General features: G+C 44.8%; 1 protein-coding gene across 2 annotated transcripts; it reads right to left on the reverse strand.

The window, feature by feature from the left end:
* Positions 1–326: 326 nt before the first annotated feature.
* On the reverse strand, positions 327–22758 carry ccdc69 (coiled-coil domain containing 69). Of its 2 annotated transcripts, XM_061726153.1 has the most exons (9): positions 22615–22758; positions 13040–13100; positions 7488–7654; positions 6607–6694; positions 6450–6523; positions 5996–6097; positions 5799–5918; positions 2708–2805; positions 327–1152 (listed from the first exon to the last, which is right to left on the reverse strand). In XM_061726153.1, exons 1-9 carry the CDS (start codon positions 22633–22635, stop codon positions 984–986), a joined length of 900 nt encoding a protein of 299 aa, XP_061582137.1. In that variant the 5' UTR covers positions 22636–22758; the 3' UTR covers positions 327–983. The 2 variants fall into 2 exon arrangements, with proteins under 2 accessions (XP_061582137.1, XP_061582136.1); XM_061726152.1 differs by lacking the exons at positions 13040–13100; positions 22615–22758 and adding an exon at positions 11310–11432.

Genomic DNA, 22758 nt, shown 5'->3' on the forward strand with positions numbered 1-22758 from the left:
GCCGAACTTAAGTATACTTTTTAGTATATACTTTTTAGTATGGCATTTCGGACGCACCGTCAGTCTTGCTGCTCTGGAGTACCACAAGGTTCCGTGTTAGGACCTCTTTAATTGTTCACCTTCCACAGTGATCCCCAACAGCTGGACATCGTCTCTGGTAGAAATGGAAGAGGGCGGTCTCAGTCCCGCCCCCAAAGAGCCCCCCTGGTCTCTGATTGGTCGGTTTCAGTGGGCTGGAGTCCATCACTGGTCTAAATCTGCTCTCAGATTTCACATTTCAGGGGATAAAAATGCTGAACTGAATATAAAATAACCACAAAACAAACTTGTTTTACATTTTTTTTATTCAATAAAGCCAAAACGTTAGCCGCGGCCCAAAGTGCTGGTGCATAACGACAGAGCGCCGACATTTCTGGTTTTTGGCAACAAAACTCCACATAAAAATCAAAACAGGCTCAACGCGGCACGTTACGTGATTGTGGTTCTGACCCTGATCGAACCGCGACGGCAAACTTTAACCAAAAAAAAAAGCCCATAACAAGGCCGAGAACAGGACACTAACGGCTGGTCAGACGCTCGCTAACACCGACGGGTCAAACACTAACACTGCTGGTGCTCTTTACAGTTGCTATGGTTACAGGACTTGTGGAGGCCCCGCCCACAGGGAGTGAGGGGGAGGAGCCTTGGCAGTGCCGTGGGGGTCATGATTCTGACCTCAAGGCACCGCGGGAAGACGCCCAGACGTCCAGAACCTCCGGGTCGGTCCAGACCAGGACGCGGTTAAGGCTCGTGGTCCCGGCTGGAGGCCCCGCCCCCGGAGGCGTGGCCACGCCCACAACCAAGGCATCCATTAAAAATCAAAAACGTCCATTTCCTCGGTTCCACAAACACGGGAACCGTCACGGCGCCGCGGGGCTCCCGGGCCCGGCAGAGACCCGGACCAGGAGGTTCCGGGTCCGGCTCCGGGACCGGGGCGGTCGGGGTCATCTGGGCGCGATCTCCTGCATCCTGGCGGGCAGGTGCATGCTGGGACACGAGTCCCGGTGCCGCAGCTTGAACATCAGCTGCTCCTTCTCCTGGGACAGGTTCTGGTTCAGGACCACCTGCCGGTCCAGCGCCGCCTTCAGGTCCTGCTGCTCCCGGGACAGCTGCCTGGAACCAGAGAGACCCGTCAGAACCAGAACCAGAACCCCCCCGACCCAGAACCAACACCATCCATCCATCCCTGGTTCAGATCCCTTCTCTCTTTAATAAAAGTTCCCAGCAGATCAACCAACACATGTGATGGTGGAGGAAGAGGACGGAGGAAGAGGAGGAGGAAGAGGGTGGAGATAGATGGTGGAGGATGGTGCTGCATTCTGGATCTACTGAATAGGCTCAAGCTGATCCAGAATGCAGCAGCCCGAGTGCTGACAGGAATCAGCAGGAGAGACCACGTCTCTCCAGTGTTAGCGTCGCTCCATTGGCTACCCGTAAAATTCAGAATCCAATTAAAAATGTTATTACTTGCGTATAAAGCCCAAAACGGCTTAGCTCCGCAGTATTTACAAGACCTGATAGTGCCTTATGTTCCTGGCAGAGCTCTCCGCTCCCAGGGTGCAGGTTTACTCGTAGTTTCTAGAGTATCTAAATGTAGATTTGGAGGGCGGGCGTTCTGCTATCAGGCACCATTACTATGGAACCAACTTCCAATCTGGGTTAAGAAGGCTGACACCACCTCCACCTTTAAAACTAAACTTAAAACATTTCTGTTTAGTAAAGCCTATAGTTAGTGTTTAGTAAACCTCTAGCTGGTGTTGGTAAATCTCTAGGTAGTGTAAACTCTAGTGTGTTAGAGTCAGTAGTCATAGTTGCAGCTATAGAACAAGACTATAATAGTTAGTCTCAAATATAGCTTCGTGGTAGATATGCTGCTATAGGCTTATGCTGCAGGGGGGCACCGACATGATCCGCTGGGCGGTGCCTCTCACCCTTCTTCTCCTCTCCTTTTCCCTTCCCTTCCTCTCTTCTCCATTTCCATTTTTATTTATTATAAATATCTCATAGCTATCGTTTTTGTCCATCGTTCCTGTAGTTTCTTGTGCTGGCCCCCCTTTTTTCTCTTTTGTGCATGTTTGCAGGCCGGAGCCTCGGGAGCTGCGTTCTGACCTGAGCCCCCCCCCCTCCCCTCTCTGGTCATCCCGTTGCTGCTTCCACCTGCCTGCTGTGTGCTGCTGACGCCCCTCCCCCACCACCTCTGGTCATCCCGCTGCTGCTTCCACCTGCCTGCTGTGCTGCTGACGTCCCTGACTCCCCCAGTCTGGCCTTCGGCAGGAGGGTCCCCCCTTATGAGCCTGGTCCTGCTCAAGGTTTCTTCCCTCCTACAGGGGAGTTTTTCTTGCCACTGTTTGGCTTAAGGTTTTTCTCCCACTATGGGAGTTTTTACCTGCCAGTGTTTATGTAATAATTGCTCGGGGGTTTATGTTTATGTTTATGTTCATGTTCATGTTCTGGATCTCTGGAAAGCGTCTAGAGACAACATCTGTTGTATTAGACACTATATAAATAAAATTGAATTGAAGAAGAGGGGGAGGAAGAGGAAGAGGACGGAGGAAGAAGTTGGAGATAGATGGTGGAGGAAGAGGACAGAGGAAGAGGGTGGAGGAAGAGGGTGGAGGAGGAAGATGGAGGAAGAGGACGGAGGAAGAGGAAGAGGACGGAGACGTACTGAACGAGCGTCTGGCAGTTGTCCATCCGGACCGTCAGGTCCTCGTTCTGCTGCAGGACGTGGACGATCTGGTCCTCCAGAGAAAGATTCTTCTCCACCTGAGAACCAGGAACCAAAGTCAACCAGGGCAGGAACTGTTGCTGAGCAGATGTTTACGGGGAATCATTACTGGGGGGAACCAGGAGATATTCATAGGTACGCAGATGACTCTGTTATTGTTAGACTGCTGCAGGGAAATGAAAGTGGCCACCGCCCTGTGGTTGAAAACTTCGTCAAGTGGTTATAGTTAGTTATAAATCTTTATTTCGGCTTGTACACACTTTTTACAAAACAAGATGAAAAGGTAATAAAAAAAACATTTCCTTTGCTGAAAAGGTGTAGGCTGAAGCCGTAGCTTATACCCTTTTTTTCTTATGATCAGCTTAAATATGAGACATCAGCATTACTCCGTTGAAACAAACAATACATAAAAAAGACAAAAATAAGTAAGACAAAACACAAAATTGACGTTTCACATTCTAGAATGTTCCCGATAGTATACTCTATATTCATAGTGTTTTATATTTATTTACAGTATTTTCTTTAAACATTTCCTTAAACTTGAAGATAGAACTACACATTTTTAGGTCGTTGTCACAACTATTCCAAATTTCTCTAGCCTTAATTGATGTACATCTCTTTTTAATATTGGTTCTTACTGTCGTCATCTCAAACATGAGTTTCCCACTCAGATCATAACGGGTTTCTTTTATTTGGAACAAATCCTGAATGCAGTTTGGAAGCAGTTTCTGCTGGGCTTTAAAAGGCAATTAAAACAGTTTTCTGCTCTGCTATATCATGGAATTTTAAAGTATTATATTTAATAAAGAGATTATTTGTTGGTTTATAATAGTCAGATCTGTTAATTATCCTTAACGCTCTTTTCTGTAACGGGAAAATAGGGTTTGTATTTGTTTTATAGGTGTTACCCCAAACCTCCACACAATAAGTCATGTATGGAACTATGAGTGAGTTATACATTAAAAACTGTGCTCTTTGACAGAAAAAAATCATTTGTTTTATTTAATATTGCTAGGGTTTTAGACATTTTTGATTTTACACTATATGTGATTTCCAGCTAAGTTTATCATCAATTATTACCCCCAGGAACTTATTTTCATATACTCTTTCTATTTCCATACCACTAATAATTAATATAATTAATTGTTATTTGATTATTTGTTTTTCTAGTGCCAAAAATTATGAACTTAAGGTGTGAAGACTCACACTTACAGCTCAACCTGATAAAAACCAAAGACATGGCAATTGATTTCAGGAAGAATGCCAAAACACCTGAACCAGTTAAGATTAAGGGACAAGTCATTGAACAGGTACAATTATATAAATATCTGGGGACAATCATTGACGCTACCTTAAAATGTAAAGAAAACTGCAAAGCTGTGAGCAGGAAGGGACACCAGCGGCTGTTCTGTCTGAGGAAGTTGTCCCGTTTCCACATAGATAGGACCATGATGACACTTTTTTACAATGCTTTTATTGAATCTGTTTTAGCTTTTTCCCCTTGCATCATGGTTCGGAAACCTGCCCATAAAGGAAAGGAGCTCACTCAACCAAATTATTAAATGGTTAGGTCGGCTGATTGGGGAAACACAGCTGGGCCTGGAGTCGCTGGACGCTAAACAGTTGCAGCTCCAGCTCCATTCCAATGATTCCTCCCATCCCTTGCCAAGTGAGTTCCAGCTACTGACATCAGGACGCAGGTTTAAAGTCCCCAGAACTAGAACCACACGCTACAGGAACAGCTCTGTCCCTGCTGCTGTCTCTCTTTTAAACAAATCCTAACTATTTCTATTTATTACTGAGGTCTATCCTGCTTTTAACTTATTTATTTCTATTTATTAGAAACCCTGACCTTGGTTTTTACTTTTTTGTTCATTCATTGTTCTTTGCCTTGTGGGCAACATCTACTTTTATCCTGTCAGTGAGCATTGTGATTACCTGCCATGCCTGTCTTGTGCTGTTGCAAACCTGTTCATTGTTTTTACTGTTTTTGTCCTGTGTCAAATTAATGACAGTAGAGATTGTGTGTGAAATGCCTTTTACTGCAAAACAAATCTACCTACGGGTATTAACAGAGGTGTCAAAAGTATTCACATTCATTACTCAGGTAGAAGTATAGATACTAGAGTTTAAAAATACTCCTGTAGAAGTTGAAGTATCAACTCAAGTTTTTTACTCAAGTAAAAGTATAAAAGTACTGGTTTCAAAACTACTTAAAGTATAAAAGTAAAAGTAATGTAAGGGGGAAAAAAGCCATTAAGGACAAAAGCCATTGAAAATGAATGTATATTAGTATAATGCAAATATATTAAAGAACCATATATGTGTACTATTGAGCATTAACATGTGTTTCAGAGAGCAGGAGATATGATGACTAGTTGCCTATAAGTATTGTAATGGTGCAAAAAGTCAAACTTCAGAGGCATGTTATCATTTATCCTAACCTTTATTGGAATGTACATCCAAGTTTAGTTGCAGGAATCTGAGGGAACGGATGTAAAAACAAAACTGGACAAGAACATCTGAAACAACCACAACCAAATTCACTCTATCCGGATGGAGCAATTTAACTGGATAGTTTTTTTTAAAGGCCAAAATGAAATAGAGTAACGAGGCTGTTTTTAAAAAGTAAGGAGTAAAAAGTATAGATAATTGCGTGAAAATGTAAGGATTAAAAGTAAAAAGTCATCTGAAAAATAACTACTCCAGGGAAGTATAGATAACCAAAATTTCTACTTAAGTAAGGTCACGAAGTATTTGTACTTCGTTACTTGACGCCTCTGGGTATTAATAAAGTTAACTTGATTCTACGTGGGAACCTTTACTGGGGGGGGAACCAGGATTATTCTACGGGGGGAACCTTTACTGGGGGGGGAACCAGGATTATTCTACGGGGGAACCTTTACTGGGGGGGGAACCAGGATTATTCTACGGGGGAACCTTTACTGGGGGGGGAACCAGGATTATTCTACGGGGGGAACTCCCGCGCTCTGAACCCTAGGAACCAGAACCGGAGCGTCGTCATGCCTACCAGCTGGTCCATCTGCTGCAGCTTCCTGCTCTGCTCCTGCACGCGCTCAGTCTTCATTTCGATGACGAACAGCAGCGACTCCTGCTCCGACTCCCAGAATGCACCTGGGCTGCCGTGTTCCTGGACAGAGCATGGATCAGGACCGGTACCGGTACCAGTACGGCCCCCCCCCCCCCCCCCGGGGCCGGACCCCCTACCTGCACGTTCCTCTGCAGGTCTCTCTTGAACGTGGATTCTTGGACTCGTCTCTTCAGCTCGTTGTAAACCTGCAGCTCCGCAGCCAGAACATCCGCCCTCCTCTGGAGACATGAGAGGTGGAGACACTGTTCCTCAGGGAAACACGGGAAGCATCCACCCATTTCATCCATACATCAATCCATCCATCATCATCCATCCATCCATCATCATCCATCAATCATCCATCCATCCATCCATCATCCATCCATCCATCATCCATCCATATCATCCATCAATCATCCATCCATCCATCATCCATCCATATCATCCATCAATCATCCATCCATCCATCCATATCATCCATCAATCATCCATCCATCCATCATCCATCCATCCGCTGAGATGGGACCTGCAGAACCACTTGAGGGGCTGAAGGAGTCCCCCCCAGAGCCGTGGCCCCGCCCCCTGCTTTACCTGCAGGACACCTTGAGTCGCCTGAAACGTTTCCGTCAGCTGGAGTTTCTCCCGCTCGTATTTCCGACGCACATCTGCAGGAAAAAGGGCAAGAAGAGACTGAATAAATGAATGAATTAAAAAGTTCTGAAGTTAGAAGCAGAGGAAGCTCCTGAACCTCCGACGAGCCGCTCGTGTTCCTCCCCCGCAGCTTTGCTCTTCTGCTCATGTCGGACGTTCAGATCCGCCGTCGTCTCCGTCCTCACCTGGAACAGAGAGGAGACGGATCAGAGGAGGAGAAGAAGAGAAAAAAAAAGAAAAAAAAAATCACTGGGTTTGTATGTATATATTTATGTATGTATGTGTATGCGTATGTAGGCGTATAAATGTATATATATTAAATATAGCAATAATGCACATATATATGCCTTTGGTTTTTACCTGCATGGTATCAATCATTAATGTGTGTGCAGACAAGGTTAAAAAATAAAAAAAAGAGGAGAAGAAGAGAAAGAGGAGGAAAAAGGGGAGGAGAAGAAAGGAGAGGAAAAGGGAGAAAGAGGAGAAGAAATGGGGAAAAAGGTGAAAAAAGACTAGAAGAAAGGAGGAGAAAGAGTAGAAGAAGAAAGGAGGAGAAAAGAGAAGAAAGGAGTAGAAGTACGGGGAGGAGAAAGAAGAGAAGGAGGAATAAGAAGAAAGGAGGAGAAAGAAGAGGAGAAGAAAAAGGAGAAAGAGAAGGAGGAGAAAGGGGAGAAAAAAAGAAAAAGGAGAAGTAGAAGAAACTATAAGAAGAAAGGAGGAGAAAGAAGAGAAGAAAAGGAGAAAGGAGAAGAATGAAAAGAAAGAGAAGAGGGAGGAGAAAGGATAAGAAAGAACAGAGGAAAAAGGAGAAAGGATAAGAAATGAGGATAAAGAGGTGAAAAAAGGAGTAGAAGAAAGGAGGAGAACAAGTATAAGGAGAGGAGAGGAGAAAGAAGAGAAGAAAAGGAGAAAGAGGAGAAGAAACAATGAGAAAGAAGAGAAGAAAGAGGAGAAAGAGGAGGAGTTCCTGGTTCCCACCTTGTCCAGGATGCTCAGCACCAGGACACACACTTCCTCCTCCGTGTGCTGCTTCAGAAGCTCCGCCCTCGCCGCGCTCCCATTGGCCGACAGCACCTGCTTCAGAATCTGCAGCTGCCACTCAAAACGCTCCAGCTGCTTCTCCAGGCAGATGTCTCTCCGGGTTCCTGCGGGAACCAAACACCAGCATCAACAGGGCGGGAACTAGAGCCGGGAACTACAGCGGCATCCTCCACCGGCTAGGACTGCAATGGTTCATCGACGTTGTCGACAAAAAACGATAATCAAAATTGTCGACAATAAATTCCATTGTCGACAATTGTCGCCAGACGTGTTTTTCCAACGGAGTGAGACGTCTCACTTCAATACAATCTCTGCCAAGAGTCGCGCATGCACGATAGCGTCTCAGCAGCTGCGGGTAATAAAACTTCCAAAGTTTGGGAGCATTTTAGCCTCGATACGGTGAATAAAAAGATGACTTGCAAGGTTTGCAAAGCCGACTTTTCACGGGAGCACGTTGGAGTGTTGAACGAAACGGACTCGCCTTGTTAAGATATTAAGCCTATTTTCATTTGTTAACTTTGTTTATTTCATGTTATTTATTAGAATTATTCGAGCCACTCCCAGCTACTCTCATTGCTCAATCATAATTGATGCAGCGCGAAAAGCGAAAAAGCTTGTGTGATGATGACAATGATGGATTTGCATCTAACTTTCAGTCAGGTGCCTGTCAATTGTGAACTGTCAATTATCCATCAAACTCCACAATGATCATGTTAACATTAAATCCGATTTGTCTGGACATTTCTCTTGCGGGACGGGAGAAGACACTAGATCAATACATCTCTATTATTGTGCGCCGTGCGGGCATGAATTCCCAGAGTTTTACGGATGCAGGCGGGAGCAGGATTCAATTCAATTTTATTTGTATAGCGTCTAATACAACAAAAGTTGTCTGTAGGCGCTTTCCAGAGACCCAGAACATGACCCCCGAGCAATTATTACATAAACAATGGCAGGTAAAAACTCCCATAGTGGGAGAAAAACCTTAAGCCAAACAGTGACAAGGAAAACTCCCCTTTAGGAGGAAGAAACCTTGAGCAGGACCAGGCTCATAAGGGGGGACCCTCCTGCCGAGGGCCAGAGTGGGGAGGATGAAGAAAACAGTCCCGCTACTTTATTATTTATCTATTACTACCAAATAATTTTTTTTTTTTTGTATTATTGTACTGGTTTTTTTTTTTTCTTCTTCTTTCTTTTTCCTCTCTGCACATCTATGTATTATTTTGTACAGCCATGCAATTGTGGGTGGGTAAAAAATGGCATACTTGATAGGGTTGGTTTTGATATCTGTGTTTTTTACCATTTTGTTATTGCCCAAAAATACCAATAAAAAGATATATTAAGAAAAAAAAAAAAAAAAAACAGTCCCTCTATAGCAGGGCTCTACTGCCATCTTTCTTGTGTTTATTATCATTTGCCACATAATTTTCATACTACATTTAAAAAAAATTACTAATTATCCGATTAGTCTGTGACTAGTCGACTATGAAAACAGTCGTTAGTTGCAGCTCTACCACCGGCAGGGCCGGGAACTACGGACCAAAGGGTGGGGGGGGGCAGGACGGGCGTGATGGAGGACGAGGACGCCGCCTTCAAGTACCAGAGTGTTTGTTTTCACGAGTCACATCGCCGTGGCAACCTCCAACCATGACATCACATGTTTTCCCGATATCACGCGTCTCTAATCTTCATGAGAACATCAGAGGAAACGGGTTCCAGAACTCCAGCTGGTTCCTGGAGGGAAACACGTCAACGCCCAAAGTTACGACGACGCCTGAACTCACCGGCCCCCGTTAGACACTTTAAACCAGTCCATGAACACGGGGGGCCTGGGGTTCTGGGGTTCTGGGGTTCTGGGGGGGCCCCGGTACGGACCTGGGGAACCCGAGACCACAGAACCAGAATCTGAGGCCCGAGACCCGGGAACCGTCATGTGTTATTTTATCTCAGCGAGTCAATGACATCATCGACATGTGAGCACATGATCTCACACACACACACTCACACACACACTCACACACACTCACACACACAGAGACACACACACACACACACACAGAGACACACACACACACACACACACACACACACACACACACAGAGACACACACACACACACACACACACACACACACACAGAGACACACACACACACACACACACACACACACACACACACAGAGACACACACACACACACAGAGACACACACACACAGAGACACACACACACAGAGACACACACACACACACACACACACACACACACTCACACACACACACACTCACACACACACTCACACACACTCACATTCATTTCCAGTGACGTCTTCGGCTCCGAGGAACCAGGTTCTTCAAACACCAGTTGTTCTCACCTCCAAACCGCTGAAGCGTTTCTGTCTAACCCAGTCCGGGGGGGGGGCAGCATACCGATTTATGGGATTTAAGGGGGCGCGGAGGTCCAGGATCGGGGTTGAAGCGATGACCCGGTACCCCCCCCCCACTGTCTGGACCGGCAGTCCCCCCCCCCGCCGCCGTTTAACTGCTCGTAAAGCAGCAGGAACTCAGGAAACCAGTTCCCAGTCAGACTCGTCAGCAGATGGTTCAGGTCTCCCGGAAAAGTCCTCACTCAGGACCTGGCGAGATTCGCCGCACAGGATGTTCCCGGTGCGGCGAATCTCCACGGTAACCACGTCTGCATCCAGTCAAACTTTTTAGTTACTGGTTGTAGCTCCTGATTATAGTTCCTGGTTATGGTCCCCAGTTGTACTTCCTGATTTTGGTTACTGGTTGTAGCTCCTGATTAGGGCTGGGTGATATGGACCAAAAGTCATATCTCGATATTTTTTTAGCTAAATGGCGATACTCGATATATATCGATATTTTTTCTGTGCCATAATTGGGGTTTCCCCCAAAGCATTATAGCATAGCATCTCTGTTAGCTTCATTTTTTCTGAGGCAAACCCTTAAAAAAACAGTCAGTTTTAATACAAAGCCTCGTGCCAAATGTCACACAGGTACATTTATTAACAGAGGTCTGCACAATATCAAAATGTATAAAACAAATGAAATAAAATAAACTGCCTGCATATATAGAATAAAAATGCTTCTTGAATAAAATAAAACAAATATCCCTTTCCTGCATAACAATTAAATTAAAATACACTGTGCAATTAATACAATGTAGACAGTAACAGGCAGACTTTTCCACTGAGGTTGACAGTTGTGCAAATAACAAAAGATTTGTGCAAATTTCAAATAAGCTATATCAAAATCATAAAAAATAAATAAATAAATAAAATAATTGATATAAACGATATTGTCTCGTACCATATCGCGTTTGAAAATATATCGATATATATTAAAATCTCGATATATCGCCCAGCCCTACTCCTGATTACGGTCCCCGATTATAGTTCCTGGTTATAGTTCCCGATTATGGTCCCCAGTTGTACTTCCTGATTATGGTTACTGGTTGTAGTTCCTGGTTGTAGTTCCTGGTTACGGTTCCTGGTTGTAGTTCCTGGTTATGGTCCCAGGTTATGGTCCCAGATTACGGTTCCTGGTTGTAGTTCCTGGACCTCGAGCACTTGAAGGTCGGCAGCAGCCGGGTCACTAGCTCACAGGTTGGAGTCGTGTTCCGCCGTTAGCAGCCGGTCCGGTTCTCGCTGCTGGAACGGCGTTCCATTAAGGCGGACTGACGGTTACGTGTGATTAGTTTCACCTCCTGGGTCAACAGTTCCCCCTACGAGGTTCTGTACCTGGTTCCTGCTCGGCGTCGGCGGGGAACTGCAGCAGATTCCAGCTGTCATCGGGGGAGGGGCGGCGCTCACCTGGACAGGTGCCGGGAACCAACATCAGGGACGGAAAACATCATCCAGACGCCCACAGGTGATACCAGGTGATACCAGCTCCCCACAGGTGATACCAGCCCCCCCACAGGTGAGTCCAGGTGATACCAGTCCCCCCACAGGTGAGTCCAGGTGATACCAGTCCCCCCACAGGTGATACCAGCCCCCCTACAGGTGAGTCCAGGTGATACCAGTCCCCCCACAGGTGAGTCCAGGTGATACCAGTCCCCCCACAGGTGATACCAGCCCCCCTACAGGTGAGTCCAGGTGATACCAGTCCCCCCACAGGTGAGTCCAGGTGATACCAGTCCCCCACACACACACTGGGTCTGTGTTGAAAAAATCAATTTTCCGATTCTAAATCGATTCTCATATTAATTCCTAAAAATCGATTCTTATGTCTTAAAGTTCTTTTTTTTTATATCATCATTTTCACCCAGTGAACTTTAATCCCAGTAGTCGGACACACAGTTTTTCATGACACTTCTGAAAAATGCCAGGTGCTTCATGGCAATATGGGTGCGTGGTGACAGAATAAATTAGATAAGCTAAAATTATTTCTTTACTGCATGAACTGTTGCAATTTCTTTCTTTTTTTTGCACTTTAAATGGATATTGAAAGGCCTGTTTGAGTTATTTATTTCTTAGTTATTTCACAATAATTATAGTGAAATTATTATTTTACAGTCATATAATTCAGGCAACAGCTCAAAAAACATTTTAAATAACACTAAGCCAAATCAATATCGAATTGGATCGAATCAAATCGTGATAATCGATTCTGAATATTAAGAATCGGAATGATTCTTGACATTTGAATCGATACCCAGCCCTAACACACACACACACACACACACACACACACACACACACACACACACACACACACACACACACACACACACACACACACACACACACACACACACACACACACACACACACACACACACACACACACACACACACACACCAGCCCCCCCCAACACGGACCGGGTCACCCGGGAGACACAAACCCGCAGAAAAGGGTCACAACGGAGAGAAAGGGAGGAAACAGGAAGTGAGAAACATCAGAGCAGGAAACAGGAAGTGAGAAGCGCTGAGAAACATCAGAGGAAACTAGTGATGCACCGAAATGAAAATTTGTGGCCGAAACCGAAACCAAAAATAATAATAAACACTTGGCCGAATACCGAACATGGTTCTTCGCAGTTTTTCATTTATGTTGCCAATTTTTTCACCATTGCATAAATCAAATAAATTTGATTTAGGCATGCTTTTCAAAGAAAAAAATCTTTTACAAAATTACAAGGTAGAAAATATTTATTGAACATAAAAAACTGAAATTTTTTTAATTTCCCAGCATTATGTTGTTTTGGTTCCACCTCCTGGTGAATGTTAGGTAAAATTCTTGTTTGTGATTTATGTTTGTAGTGCGCAACTGTTACGGGAGCGGCCAGTCTATTTCCTTATATTACAACGCTGTTATTAATTGTTCGTTTTTTCCCCCACTTATTCCACCGAACACCGAAAGTGTTTTTTTGCCATTTTCGGCCAAACAATTTTGGTTACCGAACAATCGGGGCATCACTAGAGGAAACCCCAGGGGGTGTGGCTACAATCAGACATAAACAGCTCACCTCCATCTCTGCGGCTGCCGCCGTTCTGAGTTTTCTCGCCCTTCTTTCCTTTACTTTTCCTCTGTTGACGACAAAAGAAGACATTTCAGTCGAGCAGGAATTTAAAGTTCTTCACTTTAAAGCATCACAACAACGTGAAAATGCCCCACCAAGCTGGAAAAACTGCAGTGGAAAAACTAGAGAGGTCCTCATACAGAGCCTTGTGGGACTCCCAGGGGCCGTTTAGGGAACTGCAGGTCCTCTACTGGCCCCTAGGGTCCAGATCCAGACCTGCAGGTCCTTCAGCCTGGAAGTCCACCCCGGATCGGTTGGTCCTGCAGGTTCCCGGCTCAGACTGGTAACCACGGTAACCATGGCCAACACGTAAAACTGATGACGTCATAGCTTAGATTTCTGTTATGAACCAAACGAGGAGCGTCCAGGTCCTGGTCCTGGTCCTGGTCCTGGTCCTGATCCGGGTCCAGGTCATGCTCGTTGACTGGAGCAGGTCCAGGTCCTGGTCCAGGTCCTGGTCCTGATCCAGGTCATGCTGGTTAACTGGAGCAGGTTCTGGTCCTGGTCCAGCTCGTTAATAAACCGTCTCATTAGTCGCTGCAACTTTCCCTCTTTTCTTCCAGCGTTATGCAACAGCTGCAGCCGAGGGACACAAACCCTCGCTGCTGCTGCCGCTCAGAAACCAGATCTGCAGGGGGAAGACCTGGTCCAGGGCCTGGTCCTGGTCCTGGACCTGGTCCAGGTCCTGGTCCTGGTCTTGGTCTTGGTCCTGGTCCTGGACCCGAGTCCAGCTGGGTCTCGAATGAATGGATCTGACCTGCGATCCAGCAACAGACATACAGTGTTTCTGAGGGCCGTCTGGGTCCAGACCAGCAACCTGTGGACGGGTCCTGCCCCCTGATGGTCCACCGACCCTCTCGGACCTTCATAAACCCTCATAAACCCTCTTGGACCATCTTGGACCAACTTGGACCCTCTTGGACCCTCATAAACCCTCCTGGACCCTCATAAACAGGGGTGCACACAAGCCGGGACTCCAGGGATAGTCTACTGCACGTTTTAGATGTTTCCCTGCCTCAACACAACCCTGATAGACAAGAATGTGTCACAACAGAGTTGTGTAAACCTTGATGACATGCTGATGACGACCAGTGATTAGAATCAGGTGTGTTGAAGACAGGGAAACATCTAAAACATGCAGTAGACTAGCCCTGGAGTCCCGGCTTGTGTGCACCCCTGCTCATAAACCCTCTTGGACCCTCCTGGACCCTCCTCGACTCCGTGAGGCCGATCCTCCTCTTTCAGACCTGGTCTTGTTGACTTGAGGTCGGCTTCACCTCCGTCACGGCTGGTTCTGGTTGTCGTCACCTCCTGGTACATCGTAGGATCTCTCGCGGTCCCCTGACCGAGGAGCGGCGGTGCGAGGCGATGCGGAGCGCCGACCCGCTCCACCGCGTGGAACCGTCCTGATAAGGTCCGGGTTCCACCCAGACCTCCAACACCAGCAGCTCCAGATCCAAACATGTCACCGCTGAGGCGCCGTGAGGCCAAACAATCGCACCCAGACCCCCCCCCGCCCACGCCGTGTAAACACTCTGCTCTGCTTTTTACAGCCCATAAATCAGAGCAGCGGCTCCACCACCGACCAGCTCGCCTCAGAGCTCTCCTCCGCCTCATTGGCCCGTTCAAACCTCCGGGGGCGGGGCCACATCAAACCCAACTTTATGAAAGTCACTCGCATCTAATCATGAAGGTTTAATGTGTGATTTCAGTCACATCTGAGGAGGAATTCCAGCGACTCGCCCTCACTCGCTTCTCCCAGGATGCATCTGTCTTCTCAAGACTTTTATAGCTTTTACTCGACGATAATCTCAAAAAGGATGATACATGAACGCTAACATTAAAACCAACAAACAAGCAGAAAATAAGTTCAAGTTGTTTTGTTTTGAAGCTTCTTTGCGAGCGATTAAACTTTAAAAACTGATATTTTTCCTTCGACTCTGGAAACAGCTCTTTGCTAGCAGGAGTTCCACAGGGTTCCTGACTGCTTTTACTTTGTAGAGTATAACTTTTTCAGCTAGGCCACTTCTCTGAAAAAGAAAACCTTTATAAATTAAGCTAAAGGTGTACGATTTAAATCCTGAAGCACGACAACACGAATCTTTGATGCTCGACGTCTGAAGACATGAAAGCGCGTGTTCCGTCGATTTCCTCCGCTGGTTAAATTGCTAAGCTGCTAACGAATACGGACTAAACAAAGTAATACCAGCAGAAGTCGTGGGGGTTTGGGGGCAGTACTGAGTCAAATGTTAAATTAGTCACGAGAAAACGATAAAAAGGAAAACATCCTAAAGTTTTGAAAATTAAATTCTTTGTCAATTTCGCTAACATTAGCGTAAACAACTCCGTTTACATTAAACCAGAAAATTATTACTACTTTTGTCTGTTTCCAGTTATTTTAGTGACCATTGTGGATTTTTCTCCCTTTGATGCAAAGACACCAACAAATGTGTCCAGGTCTATGGATGCATGGGGGGGGGGGGGCAATTAGCAATCAGCAATCAATTTCTAACCCATTGGCAAGATATTTAACTTAAAATAAGTGCATTTTGACCAGATTTATGGAATACTGATCTTATTTATAGGGGGGACAGACTGGGGGGTCCCTCGAGTCCTTGGACCGTTTCTAGACTTGATGTCCTCGACCCACCAGAATAGACGACCAACAGGCCCCTGGTGGCTTTTGGGTAACCAAGCCTGGTCCTGGCGGGCCCCCGATACTTTAAGCTCTGACATCACTGTGTGATCCAGCAACACAGTGTTGGATTGTATTTTTAGTAACAACATCTGAAACTGATCGATCCGGATGAATGGAAATTGATGCTAGTTAGCATCTTAGGCTAGAATAAGCTAACCCAAGCTAAATAAGCCAGTTTGCAGTAGCTGGGTTCCAGACCTGCTCGTTCCGCCCATTTACTCTGATCAACCAGGGTTGGGCGGAGTCAGGTCCGGGCAACATGGCGCCGTCCAGAGCCTCAAAGGTTCCCAGCTTGTCCAGTTCTTTTTTTACAGTCTCTGAAATCTGTTTCTGACATTTTAGTCGAAACGTCAAGACTGAAGGATCCGTTGAGAACCGATGGATTAACTCGCCACAAACCACCACCGACACAAAGACTCTGGTCCCGCTGCAGACCCGGAGACGCTCCACAGCGGCGTAATTAACCGCTAAAAGACAAGACGAGCAGAACCGGTTCAAAGCTGCTCGCTGGGACGGTTCCTTTGAAGAGTTACGAGCAGACTTCAGTTCTGTTAAACATTTAACAGAAGCTCATTAGAGGCGGCCGAGACCACGTCTGCATGGCATCTTGTTTTCCTCTGGCAGAGTTTACGAGCAGCGGCCCGGGTCCCGATCCGATGGGAAGTTATTAAAACAAACACGGTTCAAGCGGATATTTGTTGTTTTCCAAGCAGAAAAGGGAGAAAACTGGTATGTTTTAAGCTTCGCCTCCCGGGTGTAGAGCTGAGCATCGTCTGCGTAACAACAGCCGTCGTAGCATCTAAAGAAGCACAAGTGGTCCCGGTGCAGAACCCTGTGGAACACCATGAAGCAACCAACTGTTTTCTAGGACTGCAACTAACGATTATTTTAATAATCGATTTATCTGTCGATTATTTTTTTAATGAATCGGATAAAAAAAAGCATTAAATTCCAACCATTTAATCGAAAACAGAACTGACAGTGCAAATTCACAGTGCAGATAATCTTCAGAAAGTTCAAACAGGTTGCTCCTTGAACATCCCTGAGCTTTGAAAGTATTGATTAAAAAAAAAAACTAAATGGACTAACACAGAAAACATCATCATGAATTAATTTTTATTTAAAAAGGGACAGTGTACAGTTAAAACATAAATGTTGCCATCTGATGCACTGTACCAGATTATAGCTTTAAGCTAATTTGCATCTGCAGTCCCCACATGTATGCTTTACATCTGCCAAATATATAAAAATAAAGTGCACAAAAGAGGTATACTCTGTTTAAAAGGGACCTGAGCTGTCAGAACAATAAATAAATTATAAAAAATAAAGAAAAATACAAATCAGAAACAGGATTTGTTTGAACATTACAATTTGTTCTCTCACTGCCTTCACTCAAAAAACTAAGGATCTTACCAAGAAGTTTTCTTATTTCTAATCTAAAAATGCCATTACACCTGATAACACACATCACTTAAAACGTTAGGTGTTTTTCCCACGTGTTTCAATTGAACTGTCATTTGTGTCAAGCAAATTTTAAGTTCTAGTTAAGTTTTAAGTTAGAGTTTTGGTAGTGTTCAAAATAAAATGATGAGACCTGCTGTATTGGAGCACATTTTCTTTTAGTTAAAACTGTAGCAGGAACAGATGTTTAGAGGAACCTATGTATGTACCGGGTTAGAGGGGGAACATATAGGAGAACGGACCAGAAGAATATAGCGTGGATTAAAAATAAAAGTTAAGCACTGAGCTACATGTGTCTCCCATCTGGGCCATTGCAGACTGCCTGAGCACGGCATGTTACTAAAACCAAACAAATCCGCGCCCTCTTTCTTCTTCCTTTACGTGCGCGGCGTCAGCGTGCTGTGCCGCATTAAATGTAGTCCGGGCGAAATACCTGCTTTGAGCTGCAAAGCACAAGCTCCTCTACTTCCGCTCCGTGCTCAACTCAACTTCAGCTCCGCGACTTAGTGAGTGACGTAATAATCGCGCGACACAACGAATCGATAATGGAATTCGTTGCCAACGCTTTTAATAATCGATTTTTATCGATTTTATCAATTCGTTGTTGCAGCCCTACTGTTTTCCAGGTGAAACCTGAGCATCTGAGCTGCTAGTCACTTCAAACGTAATAATAAAACAGTCTCAAACCCCGGAGACGTGATTCCGTTCTTTTTAAATCCCAATACCCAGAATCCTTCACTCTGTGTGGGAGGAATCGAACCGTCAGACCAAAATCAGACCCTGGACGTAGAGTTGCAGCGGACATGGAGACTAATCGGCGTTGCTGTGCAGACGGGCCGTGAACTAGCGACCTCCGGGGTTACGGGAGGTCGGGAGGTGCAGCTGCTCAGGTCCCGTGATGCATCACAGCTCCAGGAACAAACAAACCCCTCTCTGGCCTGCAGATGTGCAACATGCACCTAATTAAAGTCAGTCACATGACGGACTTGTGAATCAGCCGAGCTCCTCCGTCACATGATGGGGGGGGTTTCAGGTAGGGGGGGGCTCAGGACGCCGACCCGATGAACCGGTGGAGCTTAAAGCAACAGAACCAGACCCTAAAGTGTTCTTTGAGCGGTTCTGGACGGGTTACTCCTCCACTGTTTGATGTAACTCTATCTGGTTCCTGTTTCCTCAGTTCCTGTTTTCAACCAGCACTGATCAGAATCACAATCAGCTTTATTGGCCAAGTTTGAACATTGTCCGACAAGGAATTTGACTCTGGTTATTTCGCTCACTGTACCCAGATTTAAAAATAGCAAACAGTAAATAAACAAAGGCTGCACTTATTAACATATATACAATTAAAAAACTGATAGGTGCAGCAGTATGAGGTAGACGTGGTAATGACGGCTCTAAGTAAAATAACATACAGGACTGTCTCAGAAAATTAGAATATTGTGATAAAGTTCTTTATTTTCTGTAATGCCATTAAAAAAACAAATGTCATACATTCTGGATTAATTACAAATCAACTGAAATATTGCAAGTCTTATTATTTTAATATTGCTGATTATGGCTTACAGTTTAAGATTAAGATTCCCAGAATATTCTAATTTTTTGAGATATGATATTTGAGTTTTCTTAAGCTGTAAGCCATGATCAGCAATATTAAAATAATAAAAGGCTTGCAATATTTCAGTTGATTTTTAATGAATCCAGAATGTATGACATTTTTGCATTACAGAAAATAAAAGGACTTTATCACAATATTCTAATTTTCTGAGACAGTCCTGTATACAATTTTTTTTTAAGTGAAAGGTGCAGCAGAATGAGGCAGACATGATTATTGTTGGAAGGTGCATTGTTACAGCATGTGATAGTGTTATTATAATTACTGTTATTATTGTTATTGCGGGGTGATTGGTTTCTCTTGGTTTCTCTAATTTTGAGAGTTCATCAGAGCAACAGCTTGGGGGAAGAAACTGTCCTTGTGTCTGGAGGTTTTGGCATAGTGCTCTGTAGCGCCGTCCAGAGAGGAGGAGTTCAAACAGACCTGGACAAGTTTGCAGGGGGCCGCAGATTTGGAATAGGATTGATGATGAAGGCCTCAAGGTCTTGCCTTCTATCTATCTAAATAATCTTTTACTAACCTATATATAATAGACAATGCTTCTTCGTGGACTGCTGGGATGTATGTGTGTGATTGTTTGTGTATGTAATGTTAAGTATGTATGTTAAGTGTTTTTTTTGTGTACTTTGTATGCATTTATCCATCACCATCTCTTTACGGATGGTAACTTCTTATACCATTGACTGTACCTCCACCCTTATATGAACTATGGGCCCCCACCTATAAGCTTTCCTAGCTTCCTTGGGGGACCCATTCACTCTACCCACTTAATTCGATTGTATTATTATAACTATTATTATGGTATTGTGAATAAATTCAAACTTCAAACTGTGTCCTGGGTGTGACTGAGTGGTCTGCAGAGATGCTACCTGCCCGTTTCCTGGTCCTGGACCGGTACAGGTCCTGGATAGATGGGAGGTTAGTCCCAATTATCCTCTCTGCAGACCTGATTGTCCGTTGCAGTCTGTGCCTGTCTAGTTTGGTGGCCGATCTGAACCAGACAGTGATGGAGGTGCAGAGAACAGACTGGATGATGGCAGAGTAGAAGGTGATGCGGTTCAATGGTCAAACAAACCGCTACCAGCTCGCCGGACCAGAACATCTGCTGGCAGAACCGGCTCGAGAGGTCCGAGTGGGAGGAGTGGGCGGGGCGTGTAGAGGTAAACGAGCCGAGGTCCTGGTACGGAGCCTTGTGGAACTCCAGAGTCAGGACCTCAGAGATCCGGCCTCGGGTGCAAACCCATTAAATCCACCCGGGTCGGGCCCCGGCCTCCTGCGGCGGCTCAGGCGTTGAGCCGGTTGCTATTCTCGGCTAATCAAGAGATTAGCTCGGCTTTGGCGTTACGCAACACCCCCCTCCCCCGCCGGGAACCGTCTCAGACGTCTCCAGCTCGGACCCCGGGTCAACACCTACCCCTCCCCCCGACCAATCAGGAGCCGTCTGGTCCAATCCTGGGGAAAACAGTGGAAACTCCCAGCAGCCCCAACGATCAATACGGGTCGATCAATACCCATCGATCAGCCCCCCCTCCAGAGGTCAGGCCGTCCCTCTGACTCTTTACTCTTTAGAGTTTCTGTGTTTGTGCTCGTCCCTCACGACCGGAGACCTGATTATTGCTGATTATTGGTGATCGGAATCAGCCGGGTCTGACCCGATCAGCGCCGACCCGTGACCCGATCAATGCTGGTGATTTCACTGATCAGTAAAAGCATCACATGCAGTGAGTTTTGTTGTGGTTCTGTTGGAGGGACCCGGAAAATACAGCAGCCTGAGTTCTGGGGGGGTTCTGAGTAGGGTTGTCCTGATCAATCACGGCATTTTCAAAACATCGGTATCGGCCAAAACAGTATCGGGACATACCTAGTTATTAATGTTTTTAATATATATGAAATCATTTTATATATCGTTGCATTTAACGTCATTTCCGGCCGAAGTAAGCGAAACTAACATGGTTTACATGTTTGAATTGTGAAATGTTCTATCCGTTCATGTTCTTTAAGCTGCTGCTTTTCATTTCATCCATTCAGAATGTTGTACTAAGGTTAAGCCAAAAAGTATTTTAATTTTTCTTGTGTGTGTGAGTTTGACTGGATGTCATTCAACTACCTCTTTTGTAGTTAAATTATTTATTTTTGTTATTGCACCATTCTGCACTTTTTGTTTTAGTTTACAATTTCATGTTTCTACATTTTGTGGCACCAGTGATGATAAGCTTTGTTGAAATAAATGTCCATGTTGTTCTCCAATGGACAATAAAAGAATAAATAAGGTTTCTTTTTTCCACTAGTACTAAAATTCCATGATAAATTAGAGCAGAAAACTGTTTTATTTGCCTTTAAAGCCCAGTAGAAACTGCTTCCAAACTGCATTCAGGACTTGTTTTGTCTGGAAAAAAGAAACCTTAGTATATCTATCTGAAGACATAATGAACACAATACGACAATAAAAGAAACTTGGGATAATTTGAGTTTTAGTCCTCTTTTTTTTTTTTTATTCATTGCCAAAATGTATCTGATCGGGAAAAAGTATTGGAAATGTATCGGGAGCCAAAAAAAGTGATCAGATCGGGATCGGCAGATACTCAAACTCAAGTGATCGGATCGGAAGCTAAAAAATCCTGATCGGGACGACCCTGGTTCCCCGGGTTTAATCAGCTCGGTGAGAGGATCAGAGGTCCAGATGGATCTGCATCAGAGTCCGACCCGGCCAGAACCAGACCCGGTCCGTTTTACCAACTTTTACGAGGTCCGATCTTCAGACCAGAACCGTTCAAAGCTTTTCTATCTTCTAAAACCAGCAGGTCTCGTTAGAACGACCCGACGAAGCACCACATCTGGACCAGAACACCTGTCCGGGTCCAGTAGATCCAGATGTGGTCCGGGTCGGGTAAAGCCTGAATTTCTGGTTTTATCTGTTAAATTGTTGTGAGTTTAAATATCAGAAACTCTTTGAATGATTTCTGATGCAAAGAAAAAAGATCAGGATAACTCAATTAGCCGACGATACCGTCTTATTTTTTGGAAAATATACAAACAGAGACAGCGCCGACAATAATAAACACCTATTCTGTTGCATCAGGGTTAAAACTTAAATTGACAAAATGTGAAATATTATGTCTCTACAACACAAATGAAACACTAATATATAAAATACCAGTTAAAGAAAAAGTGTTAAATATCTCGGAATTCATATTTGTAAAAATCTACTTAAACGTCAAACAAAAAATGTTAAACCTAAAATACAAAAAACTAAAAAGAAAAATAGGGGGGGGGGGTAAATAAATATTAGAAACACATTTTCATGGTTTTCTGCAAAAACACGAGCGTAAAAAAGCAGAAATTCTGCAATTTTTGCTTTAATTTCACCCGTTTATGACGTCAAAACTTATTAGAAAACACTTTTTTAAATTATTTTTCAGACATTTAGGAGTTTATAAAAGTTTTTTTTTCTTTAAACAGATTTATGAGCTTACAGAAGGTAAAACTTTGAAAGGTTTTGTTGGCAGGTCCATTTGCCTCATAACTCTTAAAAGACTCTCTTTAAAAGTGCAGCAGATAATGCGTCACTGTGAATCACTTTAAAGGTTTTCAGCCCCGTCACCAGCAGCTTCATGAAAGGGCCCCCCCCCCGCAGAATGCGTGGGACCGGCCCTGCTCGCAGGGGAACTTCTCTGCCTTTTGGCTCCAAAACGACTCAAGCTGGTTAAAAACCTGCAGGTTCCGGGCCGTTCCGGCCCCGGCGGCTCTCACCTTGCTGTGACCGCAGCCCATTCCTCCTGATGCGGCTCCGCCGTGGCTCTGACTCCGGTCTCCGGCTCGACTCCCTCCGCAGGAAACTTTCAAACTCTGAGAGAAAAGAGACGCAGAAAACAGCGCTGCAGCCGCAGCCGAGGG

This window comes from Cololabis saira, chromosome 7 (genome assembly GCF_033807715.1).
Source record: "Cololabis saira isolate AMF1-May2022 chromosome 7, fColSai1.1, whole genome shotgun sequence".
Classification (NCBI taxonomy): domain Eukaryota; kingdom Metazoa; phylum Chordata; class Actinopteri; order Beloniformes; family Belonidae; genus Cololabis; species Cololabis saira.

Bases quoted from the DNA above. Each gene is read 5' to 3' on its own strand.
- ccdc69 (XM_061726152.1), bottom strand. From the start codon at position 11,406: ATGTTGGTTCCCGGCACCTGTCCAGGTGAGCGCCGCCCCTCCCCCGAT. The intron at 6,098-6,449 runs GTAAAGCAGGGG...TCATGTCTCCAG, and splicing joins CGACTCAAGGTGTCCTGCAG to AGGAGGGCGGATGTTCTGGC. The intron at 5,919-5,995 runs GTAGGGGGTCCG...TGCTCTGTCCAG, and splicing joins ACCTGCAGAGGAACGTGCAG to GAACACGGCAGCCCAGGTGC.